This window comes from Varroa jacobsoni, unplaced genomic scaffold (genome assembly GCF_002532875.2).
Source record: "Varroa jacobsoni isolate VJ856 unplaced genomic scaffold, vjacob_1.0 scaffold_1097, whole genome shotgun sequence".
NCBI classification, from domain to species: domain Eukaryota; kingdom Metazoa; phylum Arthropoda; class Arachnida; order Mesostigmata; family Varroidae; genus Varroa; species Varroa jacobsoni.
Window position 1 is genome coordinate 65,202 of NW_019213999.1, and position 19,477 is coordinate 84,678.

A 19,477-nucleotide genomic window follows, 5' to 3' on the forward strand; every position below is an offset into this window, starting at 1 on the left:
AACGTAATAATAAATAATAAAGCATGAATTTATATTAAATGTCTCATGGATATTGTCATGGTTATCAGCTCAGAAACCGCATAGGGCGAGCAGGCGAATAGCTGTCTGCTGTCTAGGACCTCTATGCCGTCCTCGTGATGGTGCGATACTCACATGTTTTCCTAATAGGTAAAATAAAATAAAATAGTTAAGGACTTCCTTCAAGACTTGGGAATTGCGTGTAAGCAAACTTATGGTTAAAGCAGTGCCTGATTTTAGAGTCAAAACATTTTTAGGGCCATGAGGCTGAGAGAAAGTGAATGTGGCGCGGTTGGCATTCCTGGGGTGTCGCCTGCTCGAATATGTGACTCTAAAAAAGATCTAATCCCTGGCCATAAAAGGCATTTCAACGCTCAAAATCGCTTCGACCAAAGCAGAATTTTTCCAGTCAATTCGCAATAAACGAACATGAAGCTCACTTGGTTACATATATATATTGACTGTTGAAGAGCCTCCATTTCACATTTGTAAAAGAAGCAGGATACATGGAAATTATTACAATAAAAAGCAGACTCAACTATCCAACACATTTGTAACAGGGATAAATTGACGCTATTTCTGTATTTTATGTATAAACTGACGCCATTTCATAATACTGCAATGACTACGGTGCTCATTGAAATGGCTTTATCGAGTAATATCATAATGACGAGGGAAGTTTCATGCCATAAGTGTTTAAATTTAGTGCCTTTATGTTTATACAATCGCGAATTACATCCACTGCACACGTCATTGGTAAAAATTGAGCTTGAGAGGAGTTATCGGTTTAGCTGTCCCGACGTTCATAATCAATGTGAACTTCGGCGTTATCGTGTGAGTCGGCGTTAGTGCGGGTTTAGTACTGTTTGAATTATTGCAAATGGATTTTGTGATTCCATACTTCTCGCGTATTGAGGATAGAATGATTATGTTGATTGATAGCGAATGCTTGTCTCCATGATGGCGTTTTTCGTTTTTTAGTATTGTTTGATGACCCCGTTCCGGTCATCGGTGGTCAGAACCATAACTAGATAGTTATTTCAGAAGACTTATAATGGCACGAAGTAATCAAACTAGATGATCAGCACGAATTGTTTTACTGGTATCCCGCACTGTTCACCATTACTAGTTTCTGCCAAGTTTCATGGACTTGACACGTGAGTCTTTGAAAAACAAACGTCGGGCTGATGGCGATGTTAGTCCTAAATGTAGAAGCCGAAAATCTTGTGAAATTGATAGTCGTTGGGTTCCTGTTTTTCATTTTTTATTTCATTTTGTTCGAACCTAAGGAGATTGCGTTCGTATCCAGCAAAATGCATAGAGTAGGAAGTGGATATAGACTTCGGAGTGACAGTCTCATCAACTATGGAAATTGCAGTGTGAGGTTATATCGTTCACACCGTAGGCGCCGATTTAAAAAATGCATGTCTTGGCGCACTTGCAGATAGTAACGCAACCTCTTACATTTTGTTGAAACAAGGGACTACGCATTTTAATACTACATATGACACGTTTGACGACAAATTCTCTCCAGAAAGGGAGAGTTTTACGTAGGAGAAATTTATGACTGTGCTTTTTCCGCGGATCTGTTTGCATCAAAGTTGGCAGGAACGAAAACACTTTATTAGAGAAATACAAAGACATACGTCTACAAGAGGTCCAATAAAGAAGGTCAATTGGAAAATATAATTAAAGACACATTACTATAATATCATGCCTCATAGCATGTCTTCCACCGTTAAATCCGCTCCTTATCGCCATCATTTGCATATCCCCTTCTACTTTAATATACGTAAAATAAAGACTCTAGTTGTCTGTATATATGTATATGCTACGAACAACAAAGCTATTACAGACAAACTGCGATTTATTCGGCCTTACGCTGTATACCGTTCTGATCGATCGGCTGCCGGCCGCGAGGTATGACAACCCAATAGCTCTGTGGGATAGCTTAGCTCACTATAGTAAATGGCCCATGGTAACGCAGCTAAAACTTGCCAGAGGGTCCCGGCGTTTCCTTTTAGATCTCTACTAGCATCCTTGTGTCGTTCTCAAATTTTCGCGGGGTAGACTTCTTCCCGAATTGCGCTTTAATATACTGTCGTCGATTCCAGAGTTCTTGATATTTGCTCCAGAACAGTTTCATAGTATCCCCACTGCCGAAGGATTCTGCGACCTATACGGCCCGGTAGCGAAAGCGAAATTCGAACTGATGCATCTTAACCAAGCTATAACTTGTAGGTCTATTTAGGGACTATCTTTGTAATTAGAGTAATCGTTGAAATCATACACTTGACTAGCCCGGTGCATCGTAAATGTCCGGCAGCTTTCTTAATGTGCAATTCACCTGAAGTTGTCTGCGACCGGTTGCGATATAAGGCATGCTGCGCACGACGGCGCGAAAGCCTCCAAAGAAGCACTTCCGCAATTTCCAGCACTCGGATCACGGTGCTGGACGTCAGCTTGCGAATCTACACGCTTGAACAAAACGAGTTCAGTAATCAACCAATACAGGGGCTTGAAAAGCATTACCGCTTGGGACTTTCGAGAATGTTTCAGAGACGACATTAGGTGAAACGCGTTGCGCCCTCCTGGATCTCAAGTACGCCGCTGACAGACTTCACATCAATCCAGCCCCTTTCGTACCTGCGTCGCAAGCCTAGTCTTACAGATGCCGACATACCCTGCCGAATGATATAGTATGGTAATTTCTTTCTCGTGGGACGATGGGAACGCGGAGCACTATTCCCTTCTGATTGTCCCGGTAGATTTGACCATCCTTAAGCATATACGCTGGGACGCAAGCTTTTGTCTCTAATTTGGCGATTACAGCAACCGAGGGTTTTTCCTCTGCACCTTCTGAGCCTTGTCTACCTTAAAAGCGCTACTATGTACCAGCGGTAGGGCCAAACGTGAAGCAACAAAGTGTCCCTATGTCGCTAACGGAACCCTTTGGGTAAACGTCTTCTAAGTGATTGGAAACCAGCGCCTTGACTGCGGGCAAAGTTAAGGCGCTGGGTTCCAATTCAAGTACGTTAGTGCTGTCAGTAACGACTTTGAAGGGTCCCCCCCTACGAGTATGGTTGGAATTTTTCAAGGATACGCGTTACCGCCAAGCACACGGCTTCAGATAAATGGCACTCAGTTTCGACATCAATCAAATGGTGGTCCGCTTGCGTCCCACTTCTACCTACGCCAGCACAGTCCGTAACCCGTTCTCGCTGGCATTTCTTTGTTACTTCGTCGTCAGATCCTGTTAAAAGTGGCACAGGACAGGCTCTCATGAACCTTTAGATCGCAACAGCCTACAGGCAGACCAGCAATCCCCCATAAGTCGACGTTTATAGGAGGTTAAGCCTATAAAACTCTCACCTCCTTAACCATGGGCAACGCACTTAGACCTTCTAAGTATTCAGAGAAATTTCGGCAGTTATGATCTTGTGGTCTAGGTACACCAACTTCTGGGTTGCAAAAGTGCATTTCTTTGCTCTCAAACGCAGGCCAGCCTTTGGAACAACGCGGGTGCATTGAAGCGACCCAAAGGCAGACTTGTAGAGCCCCGCTGTCGTACAAGATACCATTTTCCCAATGTCGTCTGCGTTCATGCTGATCCGCCAATATCTACTAATTAGATCCAGGGCGCTAAAGTAACAGGAATTAGCGAAAATCGATCGATGAGGGCATCGGTAGCGTTTTTGATACAGGGTAATGGCTACACTTCTAGATCCATAGTAGAACTCAGTTTGTAATTTACGCAAAAACCTATTTCTTTCATCAGTGGAGAGGACCACGGGTTGAACGAGGGCTCAGTAGTGCCATTATGCGGCATAGCTTAAACCTCATTCTCTGTAGCCTGCCTCATCAAGGGTACAACCCACCGCAGCTAATAGTGGATTAAAACTGAATAGCCGTTGGGATCGTACTCTGAACGAAGTCGACATGGATAGTTTGTTTGGCCACTCGGACAGATTTTGGCTACTTGGATATTGGCTTATAAAAAGTTTCATGCGGCGGCTGCCTTGCTTTGCTATCAACCCTCCACTTCGTCTGAAGACCGGCCATCATCAAAATTGTTTTTAGGCGCGCTATATTTACCCAGGGTGATCCGATCTTTTACCCTAATTAGATGATCTTCTAAGTTCGTGAGCAGCATCTGAGACTAGCCTTGTGTTTTTGTGTTCATATCGTTGTACGGGTGCGTGTACACACCGTTTAAGGAACAGTTTAGGGCCCAATGGCGCACAGTGCGCAGCCAAGGGTGTCACCAAACGGCCCCTCAGAAAACCCGGTTAAAAAGGGCTTTCGTCTTCCTTGATAAACTACAACTTTTTCATCAAAAACGGCTTGCGCAGGGACATATTCTTCGCAAGTTTATCGACCGTGAACAGTAGGCGGCCTGCCGAGGCACTCTCAGCTGTTTTCTTTTTGTATGCGAACAGGCCCTTGAAACCACCTTTTTTAAATTTATCATTAACATCTTGCCCCATCTAAGAGTGTAACCAGGATGAGTCGCGCTGAATTTATCAGGAGTTTCTCTAACAGGTGTATGAAACCGCATGACAATCATATAAGCAGCTATAAATCTTATTACCGATTCTTTATTTCCCCTAGTTCCTTATTGGCCTAGTTATTATTGTATGGCAGTCATATCTTTATTTACACTGTAGGTAGCGTGACAGCACGCTTGTTGGCTATAATTACCATAACAATGCACTTAAAGGTATGCGTATTATCCACTCAGACCATGTTGCCATTTGTTGCATATAATATTTCGTATCAAACTTGAGAGTTGGCAGTCTGAGCCTATCCGTCGCGTATTTCGGCGGGAGACTTGAGTGGGCCGAGTTATGCTGTGGGCTTCTTTTGAACGATTCCGTAGTAACACCTCACGATTCAGATTGAAAGTGGTACAATGCACATAGACTGCTAGCTGAAAGTCAACCGCGTTTCAAAAAAAAACCCTGCTGCTACAGGATTTTGCAATCTCCGGTCTATTCAAAATAAATGACTTGGCGCGGCTAGCGTTTGACAAATGAGGGTCGACAACATACCTGCACAGAGGTACAATGCATTTTCTATTACTTAGCAGTTACAGTAAATAGTTCTAATCTAGAGTATATAAAGTAGACAAAAAACAACGGTTGTAAATTTTTTCCATTGCTATTTTTATCGCTGCGCTGTTAGAAAGTGTAAAGTTTTGCCTGCGAAGCTTTCAGAACCAATGTAAATGATAAATATTGCTTTTAAATATATGCTATAGTGGTGGTGTATAGGTTTTCAATTAATTTATACGCATGCCACACGGCAATCAACTAAACGCTGGCCAGTGGTTAACTTAAGCAGTTGCTTAAAACAAAAATGCATAGCCGCTATGGAAAGAATGATAATTTGTTACAAAGTCGTGTTACAATAAGCGGATGCTCAGAGAACATTAAACATTACGACGATGACTTTCTACTAAACAAAGTGCGCCATCTGCAAAAAGTTAAATTAGCTTGCTTAATCACAGTGTTGCTGTTGAGGCCTCGGACTATATTGTTTAGCTAATTTACACAAGATGAAGGTAAATATTCGTATATATTGCATATGCTTAATGAATTGTCTACTGGAAGAAATATAATTATATTATGGTGGGCGTTATATAATTAGCGCTTGCCTATGTAACATAAGGCGACGAAGAGACAACCCCAGCCATCTCGTCTCTGCAAACCAGTCTTCGTTTCTTTTGGTCTTCGTTATTTCCCCCTGGAGCCAATGCTTTTAATCTTGGAGCTTGTCCTCCTCCGAACTGAGAACAGCTAAGTTTCTAGTAGAAACGATACTTTAGACACACTACAATTTACTCACGCTATGTATATTCCATCTGTGAACGAAATCCTGAGCAAAAATGCCCTGTTAAAATGGGAGATCTTGTGTGGACATGTCGCCCTAAGCGAAGGGAGCACCGTAATGAATACTATCTACTATTATGCTTTTTACTTGGGGAACAATGCTGCCTGTTAGTTGGCTAAGTCAATAATTTTTAGGTTAGCAGTGCTATTGTCTTTACGTAGAATTATATATAGTTGTAGATGGTTTTAACTCCCATTATTATGTCCCACCCTAGCTGGCCTCTATCTTCCCAAGGCATCCGAAAAGTCGTTTGAAAACGTGTTTATGCTTAATAGTGACAGTATCGTGGAACTGGCCAGATGCAAAGCAACGTATTGCGAACTAAACATTCTTAGAGGTATTAAACGGTGTCTACAGCGGAAAAAAGACTGAGTATCTAATATGTTTTGCTTAGAAATAACTAATGAGTCTAAGGCGACTCTACATGTGTATTGCTTAGGTACTGAAATAATCGGAAAGCTTGAACCAGAAAGTTGTCTGTTTTTAAACCTTATACAAAAAGTGCATCACTTTGAGGAAGATCCTTAATTTTTTACATTTTTTTTTTATGATTTGGACCCGTGATCCGGGTCAGTAGTTGAGAGTTTCTTAAAGGTTCATGTGTAATTTTTTTGCTGTTAAATCCTCAAAAAATAACCATGAAAAAAAACTGCAGGAGAAATTTTCACAGTTTAACGCTAAATAGTAATCTTTCCCGAAATGGTGCCGAGTAGATGAAATACAAATCATATTCTTCAAAGGGATAAGTATTTCTTTTTAAGGCAACCACAATCGGCGCTGGCTTCGAATCGAACAATACTTTACGTGAAGTTGAGTGTGACATGAATATTCAAATACTGAAACAGGCTGAGAAGATGATTGAGGGTATTTGAAAAACTATTAAAACATTCCAATTGGAAAATAGTATATTTGGCGCAGGGCAATGGCAATGGAATAAACGTCGACGATAACGATAAAAAGTGACTGAGTTAGCCGAGTAGAATTATCGTAACGGAATCGCTGCAACATGATAACAAAATTGATGTTTCGTGTTCCGAGGTGAAGTGTAGCATGACAACTGTAAACATACAAATTCACAATGCAACTATAGTTCAGATTGAGTTCGGTATAATTCGAATCAACTTACTCGAGTGGTTCGAAAGAGTTTTGTAAATGTTCGTATCGACAAATTAGAAAATAATAACAAATTAGGAGAAACAACAGAATAGCTGTTGGGGTATACTATGATTCGCGTTAGGCTAGGTATGGTATTTGCAAACCAAATTAGTTAAGTCAACGGTGAAAGCAGGCGCAGTGAAGTTTGCGAATTCGTCTCATATCACGTCAGGCGTCGCGGTTTCTTTTCTGGCTTTCAAAAATACAGATCTAAACATTCATGTTCCGACTAAGCTGCAAAGCAACTTCTCATTCTAGGGGGCAGTCGTGGATTTCGAACCCACGTAGGCCTTCTCGGTCAATTTGAAGTGAAAATACGTTTTATTGATTGCGGATAACGACAACTGGTAGTGCTTGCCCATCTTCTATTTCGTGACACACTTTTCAATGGTTCTACGGCCCTGTTGTCGGTATATGCTGTACAACATATGCGATCAAATAAAGAAAGGTATAATGAAAGTTGCCGGAAGGGCAACTCTGGATAGGTTTGGCACTACTGAAACGCACACTTTAGTGGATAGTTAGTAAAATAGAATCACTCAACTTACATGCTCCTCTGGGGAGTGATATTTTCGAGGCAACTTAACCTAAAGTAGCAGAATATGTCCCACTTAGGTCTAGTACAGAATAATGGAAACATGAAAGTCCGACAAAGATATAGAACGTTCAATATTAAAATTTACGCCTCGGGCCTAAACAACAGCAAAAATTCGCTGGGTAAACACCCAGTTGAAGTTTGCCTTCTACTCGGTTTTCAAAAAATATTGACTGTTTCTAAGTGAAAATTAGAACAAATACTTTGTAATCATAAAATAATACTGATAAACTAACTTTCGTCATTTTTTATCGACGGCCTCTGCCATTTTTTCCATGATAACATGATCTCATCACTGTAGAACCTCCGTGATTTCCGAGCGCAAAATTGTGATAAATGATTGATGCATTCCTTCATTGAAAGTTTTTTTTGTAGCAAGTCTACATTCCTTGGTAATATCATGGCTACTCACGCGTTCATCTTGCCCAACTTTCGCAATGATTCGATGAGCTTCTTCTGTACTTAGTCGACTATTACCTGAACGAAGCCAACATAATAACTTTGAGCCTTTTGTAAAAATACCAAAACTTTATTTATAAACTTAAGCAGAATTCATGTCTATATCGTAATAAAGTTGAAAAATATAGCGAATCTTTACAGATGCTCCATATTTAGCCAGGATAAAAGAGTTCCAAGAGTTTCATCACTTTATTACTGCCAATCTACAGCCAATTTCAGACGACATTAATGCTGACTTAACGCGGCTCATACCACCTATGATATGTGAGTTGTGTGATGATAAAATTATCTTAGTAGAATAATAGCCAGTCATTTTTGCTCAATCTAATATTAGAAGGTCAATTTTCTCAGGAAATATGTTCCGCTGTAAAATTTGTAATTTTAGTGTACTCTTCGATGTTAATGTTCGCTCTTTAGTATATAACCGCTTTAACAGCACTATACCTTACAGTAAGAGATTTCGGTGAGTATTTTTTGTTTAGCTTGATCTATTAAGCTGGACAAATTTTGGCCATATAAAACTTTGATATCTGTGGAACTCATTTCAAACAATCTCATAAAATTTATATGCTTTGAATCCTACGCCTGGATTCATCGTGTAACGTGACAGTCGAGTCTGTTGAATTAAGTTAGCTATTATGTAAATACTAGCAACACTTCTTGTTTCTAATTTACGGTAATTCGACGGTAGATGATTTTAAGAAGCATGAGCTTGTAAAATGGACAAATAAGAGAAGGTCGAATTCGTTTGCCATGCAGTCATTGCTAGTCATTAAACTAGAAAACCAGGCAACGTCTGGACGCGTTTATTCCTTAACTTTTTTTTTAGCTCGTTTATTCCTTCTAATACAGAGTGGGGCATTCAAATGTGAACAAAGTTCGGCGAGTTGTTTGTCGTAACAGGCGCGGAATATAGTGCATCGTTTTATAAACCTGGGCAAAGGTATGTCATACTCCAACCTCTCAGCGCTAGACGAATTCCCAAGGGGTTGAAAACGCCTTTTTTGCCCGAAATCGATGGTGTACGTTACTGCCAGTCCTCATGAGGTCCTTGAAAAATTCTAAAAAAATTATATGAAAATACTTCTAGCGAATGCAGAAATTTCGTTAATATTTTAACAAGAAATTCAGATTGAGATGGCTGACCGTCGATTTTGCGATCTATTCGTTTTATACTATCTATTGGTTTTGTAGTCTAGGGAAATACGCCTACAATGTGATCGCTGTGATATAATTGACCAAGCTTGTTAGGGGACATATGCTTAGCCTTTTTATCAAATCGATAAATGATTTCTGTGGTTACCAGAAAGTTTTTTACCATACGAAATTTTCAACCAACCGCTAAGTTGAAAATGTTGATGTTCAACTTCGCGTCCGGCGTGTAGCTTTTAGGCATTGTTTCAGACGCCAGACTGCTAGGACGGAACGAAATATGTCTTTGTCTGGTCTCGAACCCAGATGACCTCACGCATCCCATTCGTTTGCTTACTACACTCAAAGTAAAAAATTGTTTCAGCGAAAACCTGCCACAATATCAATCTCAGCAGGGTTCTATTTATCGACTGTTAGATAAATGTTTCTATGTGTCATCCTTCTTCGAGTGTGTATCAGTCTCCGTGATTGGGACAAAGGTTTTTGAATTGAAAGGACGATATCAAAATCAGATAGCAGTTAAAAGCTCAACAAAGCAATTTCATTTTTAACAGAATTTAGCAAAGACTTTTAGCGATGACATTTCATGTGTTGATTCCAATGATTGGGTCTGATATTACATATCGACCCTGCTGCATACTGTTCACTACTCAGCTTATCTTTCGTGTGCAGCATGCAAAACTTCTATCTTTGTTACACCAGCCTTCGGTAAATCACCAATAATCGGGCGATTCAGTATCACTTTCCACTGTTTTGAAGCAGAGCGCCCGCGACATCATCAGCGGCAGCGGCACATAGTATCAGAACCCGCCGTAACCAACAACAACTTGATACGGTCTTCGTTTTCGTTGCGTACGCTTGACTTTGGGACAGCAGTAATACCAGCCATGTTGGCAATGCTCATGATGCAGCTTTCAGCATGATCGTGTTTCCCTCACCGCGATGTTCCTGGCTCAGTGGCCTCCTCGCGGCGGCTGCTGCCTCTGGCTGGAGCTGTATGCCTGGTTGGCTGGCTCCGTTACCTTCTAGCTGGTTGCGTTTCCGTTCGGTGCGTACGAATCGTGGCCCCGTGGGCTGGCAACAACTGGTGGACAGCCAAGCGTTTTGCTGTGCGCTTCGGTGGGGCCCTTGCCCCCTGCATTATTACTTTTATTGTTGGCTCAACTTGCTTCCTTGAACTCACTGCGTTCGCGATGCGACTCCCGGGCCGCGACACCGAACTGACTTTCCGCTGGTTGTCACTGAGCGAAAACAACCGCCATTTGCGCAGTCGGACTGACGCGGTTGCTTCGCCACCGACGAAGACACTGCGGTGCTTCCTGGTGTTCGCTACCGCTGCTGTTGTTCTCGGAATCCAACTCGGTAAGCTTACCAAAACCCCCTAGGTAAATTAAAAGAAAGACCAACAAAGTTGGTTGCACCGTTGTGTTTTGTGGAAGAGTTCCGGAACATACGGGAGGATAACGAAGTGTTTTGAGTTGTATATCAGTTATCTTGAATTACTCAAGCACATGCAAACATGTGCTTAGAGTTTTTGTTGAACGTGTTTCGATTGGGCCTATGGACGAGTGTATTAATGCGCTGAAGGATAATCGCTAATTGGCGACAAATGATTGGTTATTTTTATATTCATCTCGTGCCAAGTGGTACGGAATAGCGAATCATCCTGTCACTGTTGCAAATGAAAATAGCGCAATGATAGTGCTACGGTCGAAAATAAATGGTCACGAAATTATTGGATTTATGGCACAATCCATAAACGGCACAGCAGGGAACAATAGCGGGCTTAATAAAAATACATTATTAGTATCCATAAGTACTGTTACAAAGTAAAATTGATTTTTTTGAGGTAATTTTCCGCCTATATAATATAATGGAACGTACATTTAAAAGGTTCCTGTGTAACAGAGCCTAAGTTTATTGTTTGTATATACATACATTGACAGTATTTCTCGGGAAATCAGCAATCTGAGTGCTTCCAAAGTTGATTAAAAAGCCAGTAAATAAATAAACTCAAAACTTTCAGCATAAAAAAACTTAAATCCATTTTAATGGATGCCATTTTAATAGGAGCGATATTTGAGTTTAGCCAAAATGCTGTTCACTCTGCTAGCAAATCCAAGACAAGGAAATCAGTCCAACTCTACTATTCATTTTTCGTGCAAGTCAATCTCATCTAGTAAACTTGAGTCCTTTTGCATAAAAACTGCACATACGTATACCAAATGTTACGTTTAATACATGTGTAAAGAAAGTACAATTATGTCATGTGAATGTATGAAGTTGATATTTAAAACGTATTTAATTAATGTGCCTAATCAGCGAAATTGTTCACTGAAGGTTCAATGCAGCGCATGGAGCCGTGTGGCCTCTGAGGCCTATTCCGTCTTATCTCGAACAGCGGCACGTAGCATCTTGTAAATAAAAACCCAGTATAGCACATTGGTAAACGCGTAACTATGTGTCGGTTAGTTCTATTCGCCAGGCTCCCTCGACTTTGTATTATAAAAATCGAGATCGATGTTCGGCATTTTTCTGTCTGATGTACTCATTAACTTTAAACAAAGAAGGGTTCTAAGAGATTTTAATCTGCGGCTCAGGTTCTTTATAAACGGCAGCATGTCGCCTACGCATACGCGTATACGCGTTCAACGATGAGCCATGGAGTCTTATAGCGCTTTTTAATTTGGTTTAATTGGGTTGAGTTTTTTGCATCACGCCGATGATTGGTATTCCCACACTACCTGTATTCTGTAGAAAGCTAGAATTCTGAATAGAGCCAATGTCAACACGGGGGTTCGTTCACCTACACTCGCCGTCGTTACGTATTGTACTCTGTCCGTGACGTGCTCTGCGAAGTCTGCGAACGACTGTTCGCACCCAAAAACTTGAAGCACTTACTATCATGCTTTGCTTGTTAAAGTGGCCATTTTAAAGACGCGCTTTTTCCTCCTGACTAGAAATTTTCAACACTCTGCCATATAGTTTCTGATCCAAACATGGTGTGTGATAAAGTACTAGGAATATAAATGGTTCTCTCAAAGGCCGTCGACGGCTACTCCTTTGTTGTTAATAATTACTGAAAACAATCTTTCTCAGCGACTACGTGGCTATCGCAACCCCAAGACACAGTTGGAATTACTTACGCTTTTGGCAAGCATTAGGCGTCGGCTATTGCAACATCAGATGGTACCTGTAGAATATAATACGGTCTGTTAGAGCTTGTCTGAAACAATGCTCAACAGCAGTTCTAAACGTGAAGTTCCAAGAAACACTTAGCGTTTAGTTTTGTAGAACTCGAATGATTCTCTAAACACTCCTTACAACGCATTCAATTGTTCCGCAGCGTAATGCATTTACCACGCGAGTATTTCAGGATGCAACTGAGCTCGCCAAAGGAGCGAATAGATAGTCCGTGCCAATTTTCTCACCACCACTTCGAATGATGCTTGCCATACCGTATGAAGATTTTGATTCGAGCACCTTTAGGTTTTTCCTGCATATTTTGGTCTTTGAATATTACGAGTTCCATATTCGACTTCGTTATATGTTTAAGCGACTCAATTTGGCCGTCGTAAACCTATCCTGGACATTGATAGCCACGCTTTGGCACCTGCTTATTATGCTTTTGGCAGTTTTACATTTCTGAAAAAGTCCGAATGCCTTTTTATTTGCTTGCCGTGTCGCTATTGTCGCTGCTGTCGTTGTTTCTGTTTTTGGCGAATACGTATAGGGGTATCCTTCCGGTAATGTTCAGATAATAGAGCCTTATCAAAAGTAGTCACCAGTTCATATGACTGCGAAGACATCTTAGGTAATATTCACAGTAAATTTTCCCTGAAACAGAATCCGACACACTCGCGAAGCATCAGTGATCTTATTTTCAACCTCCCATGAGTTTCTGTACTTCCTTATGTTTCGATTTATTAGTATCATGCCGACAGTGTCTTTTACTGTATCACAGCAGCGTAACTCGGCATGTCAACTTTTCGTCTTAAACTAGAATCGCTGGTTGGAAATAGTCCTAAGTTATTTATATTCAATGCAATTGTCATTATAATCAAACTGTCGCGCAAGTTAACGAGTCCTATGAGTAAACTCATATTTAACTGAAAGAAAAATATACTGGTAGCGTTTATAGATACCATTATTAAAGGACGATAATTTGCCGTGGTGAAGATCGCACGGCAGAGAGATTTATGTACATGGGTCTGTGGGTCACCGTGCTGTTGAGTCCGTATTCGGGGCCGTATCGTGGACGGATCAGCAAACGCATAGAACGTTCCATTACAAACCACAATAAAAGATCGAGGTAACAATGAAACAGTAGGTATTGATCCATGCGCGATGGTGTAGATTTTATTTATTATAGCTACAGGTAGCTAGCGGACGCTCGTCGCGAAGGTCGCACGGTCGCTTCGAAACGGCCAATCGTATGCTAAAGGAACTACGTCACAGATGACGACTGCAGAGACAAGTCAGACTAAGACATTACTGCCTACATAGACAGCAATTTTCGATAGCAGTGGCTATTACAACAACCGCGTCGAAGCGACGACAATTAAGTTCTCATGCACTTCGATGATCAAAAGCGTCATCAAGCCATCGATTAATCGATTAGGCTGGATGAGCTGAACTGCCCAGCTTAACTTACGCTCGAGTTATCCACGGGTGACGCTATTGCTAAAAATGACGTGATGTCAGGATCGGGGGCAATTTGAAGCCAAGATAACACGAACGTCGAGCTTTTGTAAAAAGCTTGTAAAAAGAATTGTGGTCTTCTGGCTAGTATCTCATCGTAGTTTCGGCATCCACATCGTGCAAATCCGAATTTCGAGCTTAAAAGCTGTCAGATAACTACTACAAAGTTTGTAACTTTCTCTAACATTATATAGGCAGTGTAGTGGTCAAAAAGAAATATTCACAATCATTAAAACTTTAAAATCTGGACTCGTTTGCGCTGTGTTACATCCGAGCCGTACATTTTTTTTAAGAGAGTGTGAGTAACGCTGTCAATGTAATATCTTATTAATCAAAATAAAGATTTAATATTCATGAATAGGGTTTTGCAAAATGTATTTAAGAAAAAATTATCCTATATATTATGTGTATTTTAAATTCTTTACCCATAAAGGTGGTGGTCTTGGACGGTAAATAGAATCCGCAGCGATGATAGACAGAGAATAAGAACCACCGCTCTGAAAGTAAACCCAAATCACAACAATCATAACAATTATAATAATAGTAAAAGTGCTAGGCTTGGCTTTCCAGACATCGCCAAGGCCCAAAGCGGATCAGAACAGCACCAGGGTCTCTATATCGGGCGAATCAATACATATTCACATCAGGTCTCCGGCAGTGTATATGCTGTCGACGAGTACACGCTGTTGATACGAAACTTCTTCTACGATGGCCTTGGTCAGGATGCGTTTTTCTGGGCGGGATCTTCGATTCGCCCAAGTAACGTCGGGTTCATCGTTCCCGACGAAGAAGGAAAGTTAGTCAAATTTAATCAAATTCTATGTTACGACCAATAAAAATAACTTTATAATAATAATAATAATAATAATAATAATAATAGGAAAATGAAGGAGTTTTGAGTTTTTCGCGTTAATTTTCTTTTAAGTCAAAAGCTGAAATCGTTTATCATTATTATTATTATACGTAGGACAGACGAATGTACAATAACGAGAGTACTAGAAAATCTTCAAATCTTTCATTTAATCAATTCAATTTAATCAAAAAAAATCATTAATTTAATAATTAAAAAATCATTTAATAGATTTCTATGATGTTGATCTTGCACCTAATCGCTTCAGAACAAACGTCCTGGAACCATACACGGATAAAGATATCTACATTCGGTTGCCCGATAAGCGTAAGATAACGTCAATCAAATGGTTGGCCATTTGGAATCTACGGGATAACGAGAATTATGGAGATATCTTTCTGCCGGAAGGTTTCGAACCACCGGCTCCGCGCAAGTTGTCCGAATTGACCCGGCAAGGAGCTGGTGTACGTTCTAGTACCGTTATCGTAATGGATACGAAGACACTGTTTATACCACGCTTTCATTTCAACGGAGAGAATAATGGTACCTTTTTCTATTTACTATAACGGTATTTACAAAAAAAACAAAAATTGATGGTGTTTACAGCGATACGGTCCTATCACCGGTTTTGTTTTAATTTTTTCTTCTTTCGTATTCGTTGATCATTTACAGACACCTATTTTTGGGTAGGCCAGGGCGCTCAACCAAGCAGCGCAGGATTCAAAATACCTGATGAACAAGGATAGTGAGTAGATTCAGACAGCATTGAGTTGTGGGGTATTATAACACCGGTTTGCCCGGTAGGATGAGCAGAACACGTAGGCATATAATATGTTGGGAATCATCGTTGCTTTTCCATCGCAAAGTGTGTTTGCTTTCTACAAAATAATGGAGTACGCAATTTATTTGTCAACAGAATATTCTTTCCAGTTATCTTGAGAAGGGCGTAATAAATACATAAGTAGGTGTTAATGTCTATGTTTTTGCCTAAGGTAATATACAAAAACAACACCCGTACTACATCTAGTCATAAGCTTACTAATCTGAGTTGGCCTGTACCAAACGAGGACGCCATTAATAATATTAGCCTACACTAATACAATGGATACGCACTCAAATGGATAACTGATTTCAACAGTTAGTTAATTAAAATGATTATCTTTTATTAGTCTTAATCCGATCCGGGCATATCGTGGCGAGAGCGTAACGCTTGTTCTTCCTGGAAAAACAACCGTATTCGACATCGATTGGTTTTCAATCTGGAATGCAAATCTCTCCATTAATTATGGTTCTGTGCAGATCCCCCACGGAGATGACATACCCCCTAGCACACTTCAGACATACGTAAGCTATCTAACTGTTTAGTGAAACAAGTTTATTAACTGATCGAAATGCTTGCACATCTTGCAATTTTGTATGACAATTATTATTATTACTATTGTTCGGTTAATCAAAAAGCTAGTATTAGTAAAGTTACTATTTGTTTTTTAGTGGTGTGCAGTCACTGGATAAGAGCAGACTCAATTCTAAGATAATCTGAGGTTGAATTCTTAATTAGTATAGTATAATCAACAGCAAAAGTATTTCATGAAAAATACTTTTTAAATTAATTACGTATCTATATTTTTTTTTGGAAATTCAGCGATCGAAATCCGTACACAACCTGTACGCTGTACTGCTGATGCAGTGGATAGTCTTTAGTGTCCCCTAATTCTTTCCGATGAAATTTGTTGCGAAAATTTTTTCATCTGAATGTTTTGGTTTTACAGAAACACGAGTCTAGACTACAAAACTGTGAGCAGTTACACGCTAAGTTGCAGCTTCGGTGGGAAATACAGGGCAGTTCAATTACATTCGAGCTAACTGGACCCATTGGTGCGTTGAAGCTACGATTACTGGGTATTTCTTGCGATGCGAATACTATGCTAGACTCTTAGGTGTTTGTGTTATAATGAGTCGCGGTGATTGATATCTCATAGCTGCTGTCCTATTTCCGATGAAAATTAACCGAACAAGCCCTGTATTTTAGCTGACGATGATTATTTCGCTTTGGGTCCCTCCGGAGACGATAACTCAACACACACTCAAATGCTAAACGCGGATGTTGCAGTGGCTTTTGTAGATGGGCCTTATGGACAGGTTAGTTCAGACCTAGATGGTGGAAAAAGGACATATTTCTGTACACGTAGCATAGGATTAAAAAAAAATACGCAGAAAATATACGAGTATGTACAGAATTTTGCGTGAATACATTTTCCTGGATTTGCATTAGTATATACATACATGTAGATAGTATAAATGGTCGCGCACTGACGCCGTGAATATCCGGTCAACCGTCAGAACGCAGTGCCTGTCCCACATTTGTCGTCCACACTTGATATCAGCCATAGGCTTTGTTTTTAGACACACGACGCAAAGGAGCTGAATTCGATATTAGCGTAGATGTTGTAGGCCACCTATTGTTTTGATGGATGTTATCTTGTGAAAGTGACCATTTTTTTCCAAAGATCAAATCACCTTTAGAGTTTTAAAGGTGCCTATATATTATGTGTGGTGCGAACTCCGGAAACTTAACCATTCTGTTTTGACTCTATTTTGCATCTAGTAAAATTCATGCGTAGGTATAAACAGTTATCGTTTATACAACTCTGTTATAATAGATATATTCATTAATAATATAATATAATATAGATATATAAACACATTCATTGTCTGTAGGTAATTGACTACAAAATTGGAGGGTTATTTCCGTGTTCGAAAGTGCTGAGTAGTCGTCAGGGTGTATGCCCCGACACATCTCTCGGAGGCGTCAACTCATACCAGATTCTCACATTTAGCAAAAATGACGGTCTGACAACAATTATTTATCGCAGAGGCATCCTGCCACTCGGTAAGATAATATTGGATAATGGTAGTGCGCACTACTTAAATACAGTCAGGAGTTTTCATAGGCTTGGTATAGTTCGAATATAACACGAATTACTCACATACAGGAAGAGCTAAAGATTAGACCTAAACTATTCTAACATACGTTTGTATACTTAAAATGTTTCCTGAGGTTTCTATAAACACAATCAATCTAATTGCGCACTGAATAAGCACCATTGGATAGTTCTCTTTGAAGATGTTTTCTTCGGTGAGAAAAATCACGCACTTAATTAAGAGACACGCCGACACCGTTTAATGGCAATTTTATCTAATTTATAATTTGACCTCAGTACGTGTATCAGATCTACAAACTGACTATTGCAGACAGACATACAAACAACTTACGAACAGAAGCCGTTATAGGCAAATGATCCAATCTTTAGCACCTGGATGTCTAGAGCTATTAGCTATTGAGATCTTATTACACACATGTAATTAGTTTCGACTTCATTATTACGATACATTATTCTCAGATGATGCCAGCGACCGCGTCTATGATATATCTCGACCAATGCCCATTGTATGGGCCATTGGTCGGTTGAACCATAAAAAGGAACCATTATTCCATCATCTGTATCCGCGAGGCGATGTCTTCGTCCATTTCGGATCGAAAACGAAGGTGGACTCGTGTACCGACTTTATAAAAGGTTGGCCACTAGGCCAACAGCGCGGATCTGATGCACAATCAATTCAGTCATGGGGACCATTCAAAATTGTGGGGAACACCGTTACCCAATTCATCGCGAGAATTGGACCTTCGGGAGGTACAAAGGGATATTCTGGAATCACAGGTAAATTTATTAGCATCGCCGTAGGATCAATATTTCAATTTATTATTCGGCTAAACAATGAGCAACACAGTACGATTTGGTTTATTGTCGAAATTCTTAAAGTTAACTGTTTTACGAAGATTGCTTTTTTGCCAACGTGCAGATGTCTTTAGTTGCTTAGGGTTTCATAGTCGGTAGACAGTCCGATTCCAAAGCTTATTTTATTATTACAGGCCTTCCGTCACCTGGAGTATCATGGTACATAAATGGCCTGCTTGCTCCAGCCCTTTACCTAAAGCGAGGTCGAACTTACACCTTCAAGGTATTAACGCGATCTATGCCAATGATTCGGTTATTAACGACTAAAATAGTTTTGGAAACCCTACTAGTTTTCAGGTGTAGGGAATGCAATACCGACAAACTTTCAAGTATTGATGGACGAATGAGGTTCCGAGTTGCCGATATGCTGCTAAAGACTGTTATATTCGGAGCGGGTTGACAGCAGAGCCTCTAACAACCACGATAATTTCCTTACTTTTTCGTTTTTAATTTACAAACTTGTTTTTTTCGATGTATCTATGTTGACCTAACACTTACATCTGCATGTAACGTACTTCTTAAGTGTTGCTCTTTATATGTATGCATACGTAAAAATATTTTTTGTTTATATTTAAGGTTGAGGGAGGTGATAATCCCCATAATGGGCGCTACTATCATCCGTTCTATATAACCGATTCGCAGTATGGCGGTTTTGCTCAGCTATCGAGCGTTGAACAAAAAGATGCTAAGATATACGCTGGGGTCACATTCAACCGACAGGGCAAACCACAGGCTAATACCGGTAAGAGTCTTATTATCTCTTGCTTTTATCAACTCGCAATCTAAACCACGCAAGGAGGTACACCTGAGCATCTGTTAGGGTCAATTCAGCTTACATATATATACGTATATATGTAA

At 40.2% G+C, this 19,477-nt stretch overlaps 1 protein-coding gene across 1 annotated transcript in view; it reads left to right on the forward strand.

Annotated features, from left to right (window-relative positions):
* Positions 1 to 10,292: 10,292 nt before the first annotated feature.
* The window catches only part of knk (cytochrome and DOMON domain-containing protein knickkopf), a 10,993-nt gene continuing 1,808 nt past the window's right edge, over positions 10,293 to 19,477 (forward strand). The window contains exons 1-11 of the mRNA XM_022844152.1: positions 10,293 to 10,633; positions 14,543 to 14,768; positions 15,091 to 15,365; positions 15,495 to 15,567; positions 15,992 to 16,166; positions 16,592 to 16,697; positions 16,852 to 16,961; positions 17,541 to 17,712; positions 18,224 to 18,541; positions 18,754 to 18,842; positions 19,196 to 19,361. Of these exons, the coding sequence (XP_022699887.1) occupies positions 10,465 to 10,633; positions 14,543 to 14,768; positions 15,091 to 15,365; positions 15,495 to 15,567; positions 15,992 to 16,166; positions 16,592 to 16,697; positions 16,852 to 16,961; positions 17,541 to 17,712; positions 18,224 to 18,541; positions 18,754 to 18,842; positions 19,196 to 19,361 (1,879 nt within the window). The 5' untranslated portion in view covers positions 10,293 to 10,464. The remainder of the gene's footprint in view (positions 10,634 to 14,542; positions 14,769 to 15,090; positions 15,366 to 15,494; positions 15,568 to 15,991; positions 16,167 to 16,591; positions 16,698 to 16,851; positions 16,962 to 17,540; positions 17,713 to 18,223; positions 18,542 to 18,753; positions 18,843 to 19,195; positions 19,362 to 19,477) is intronic.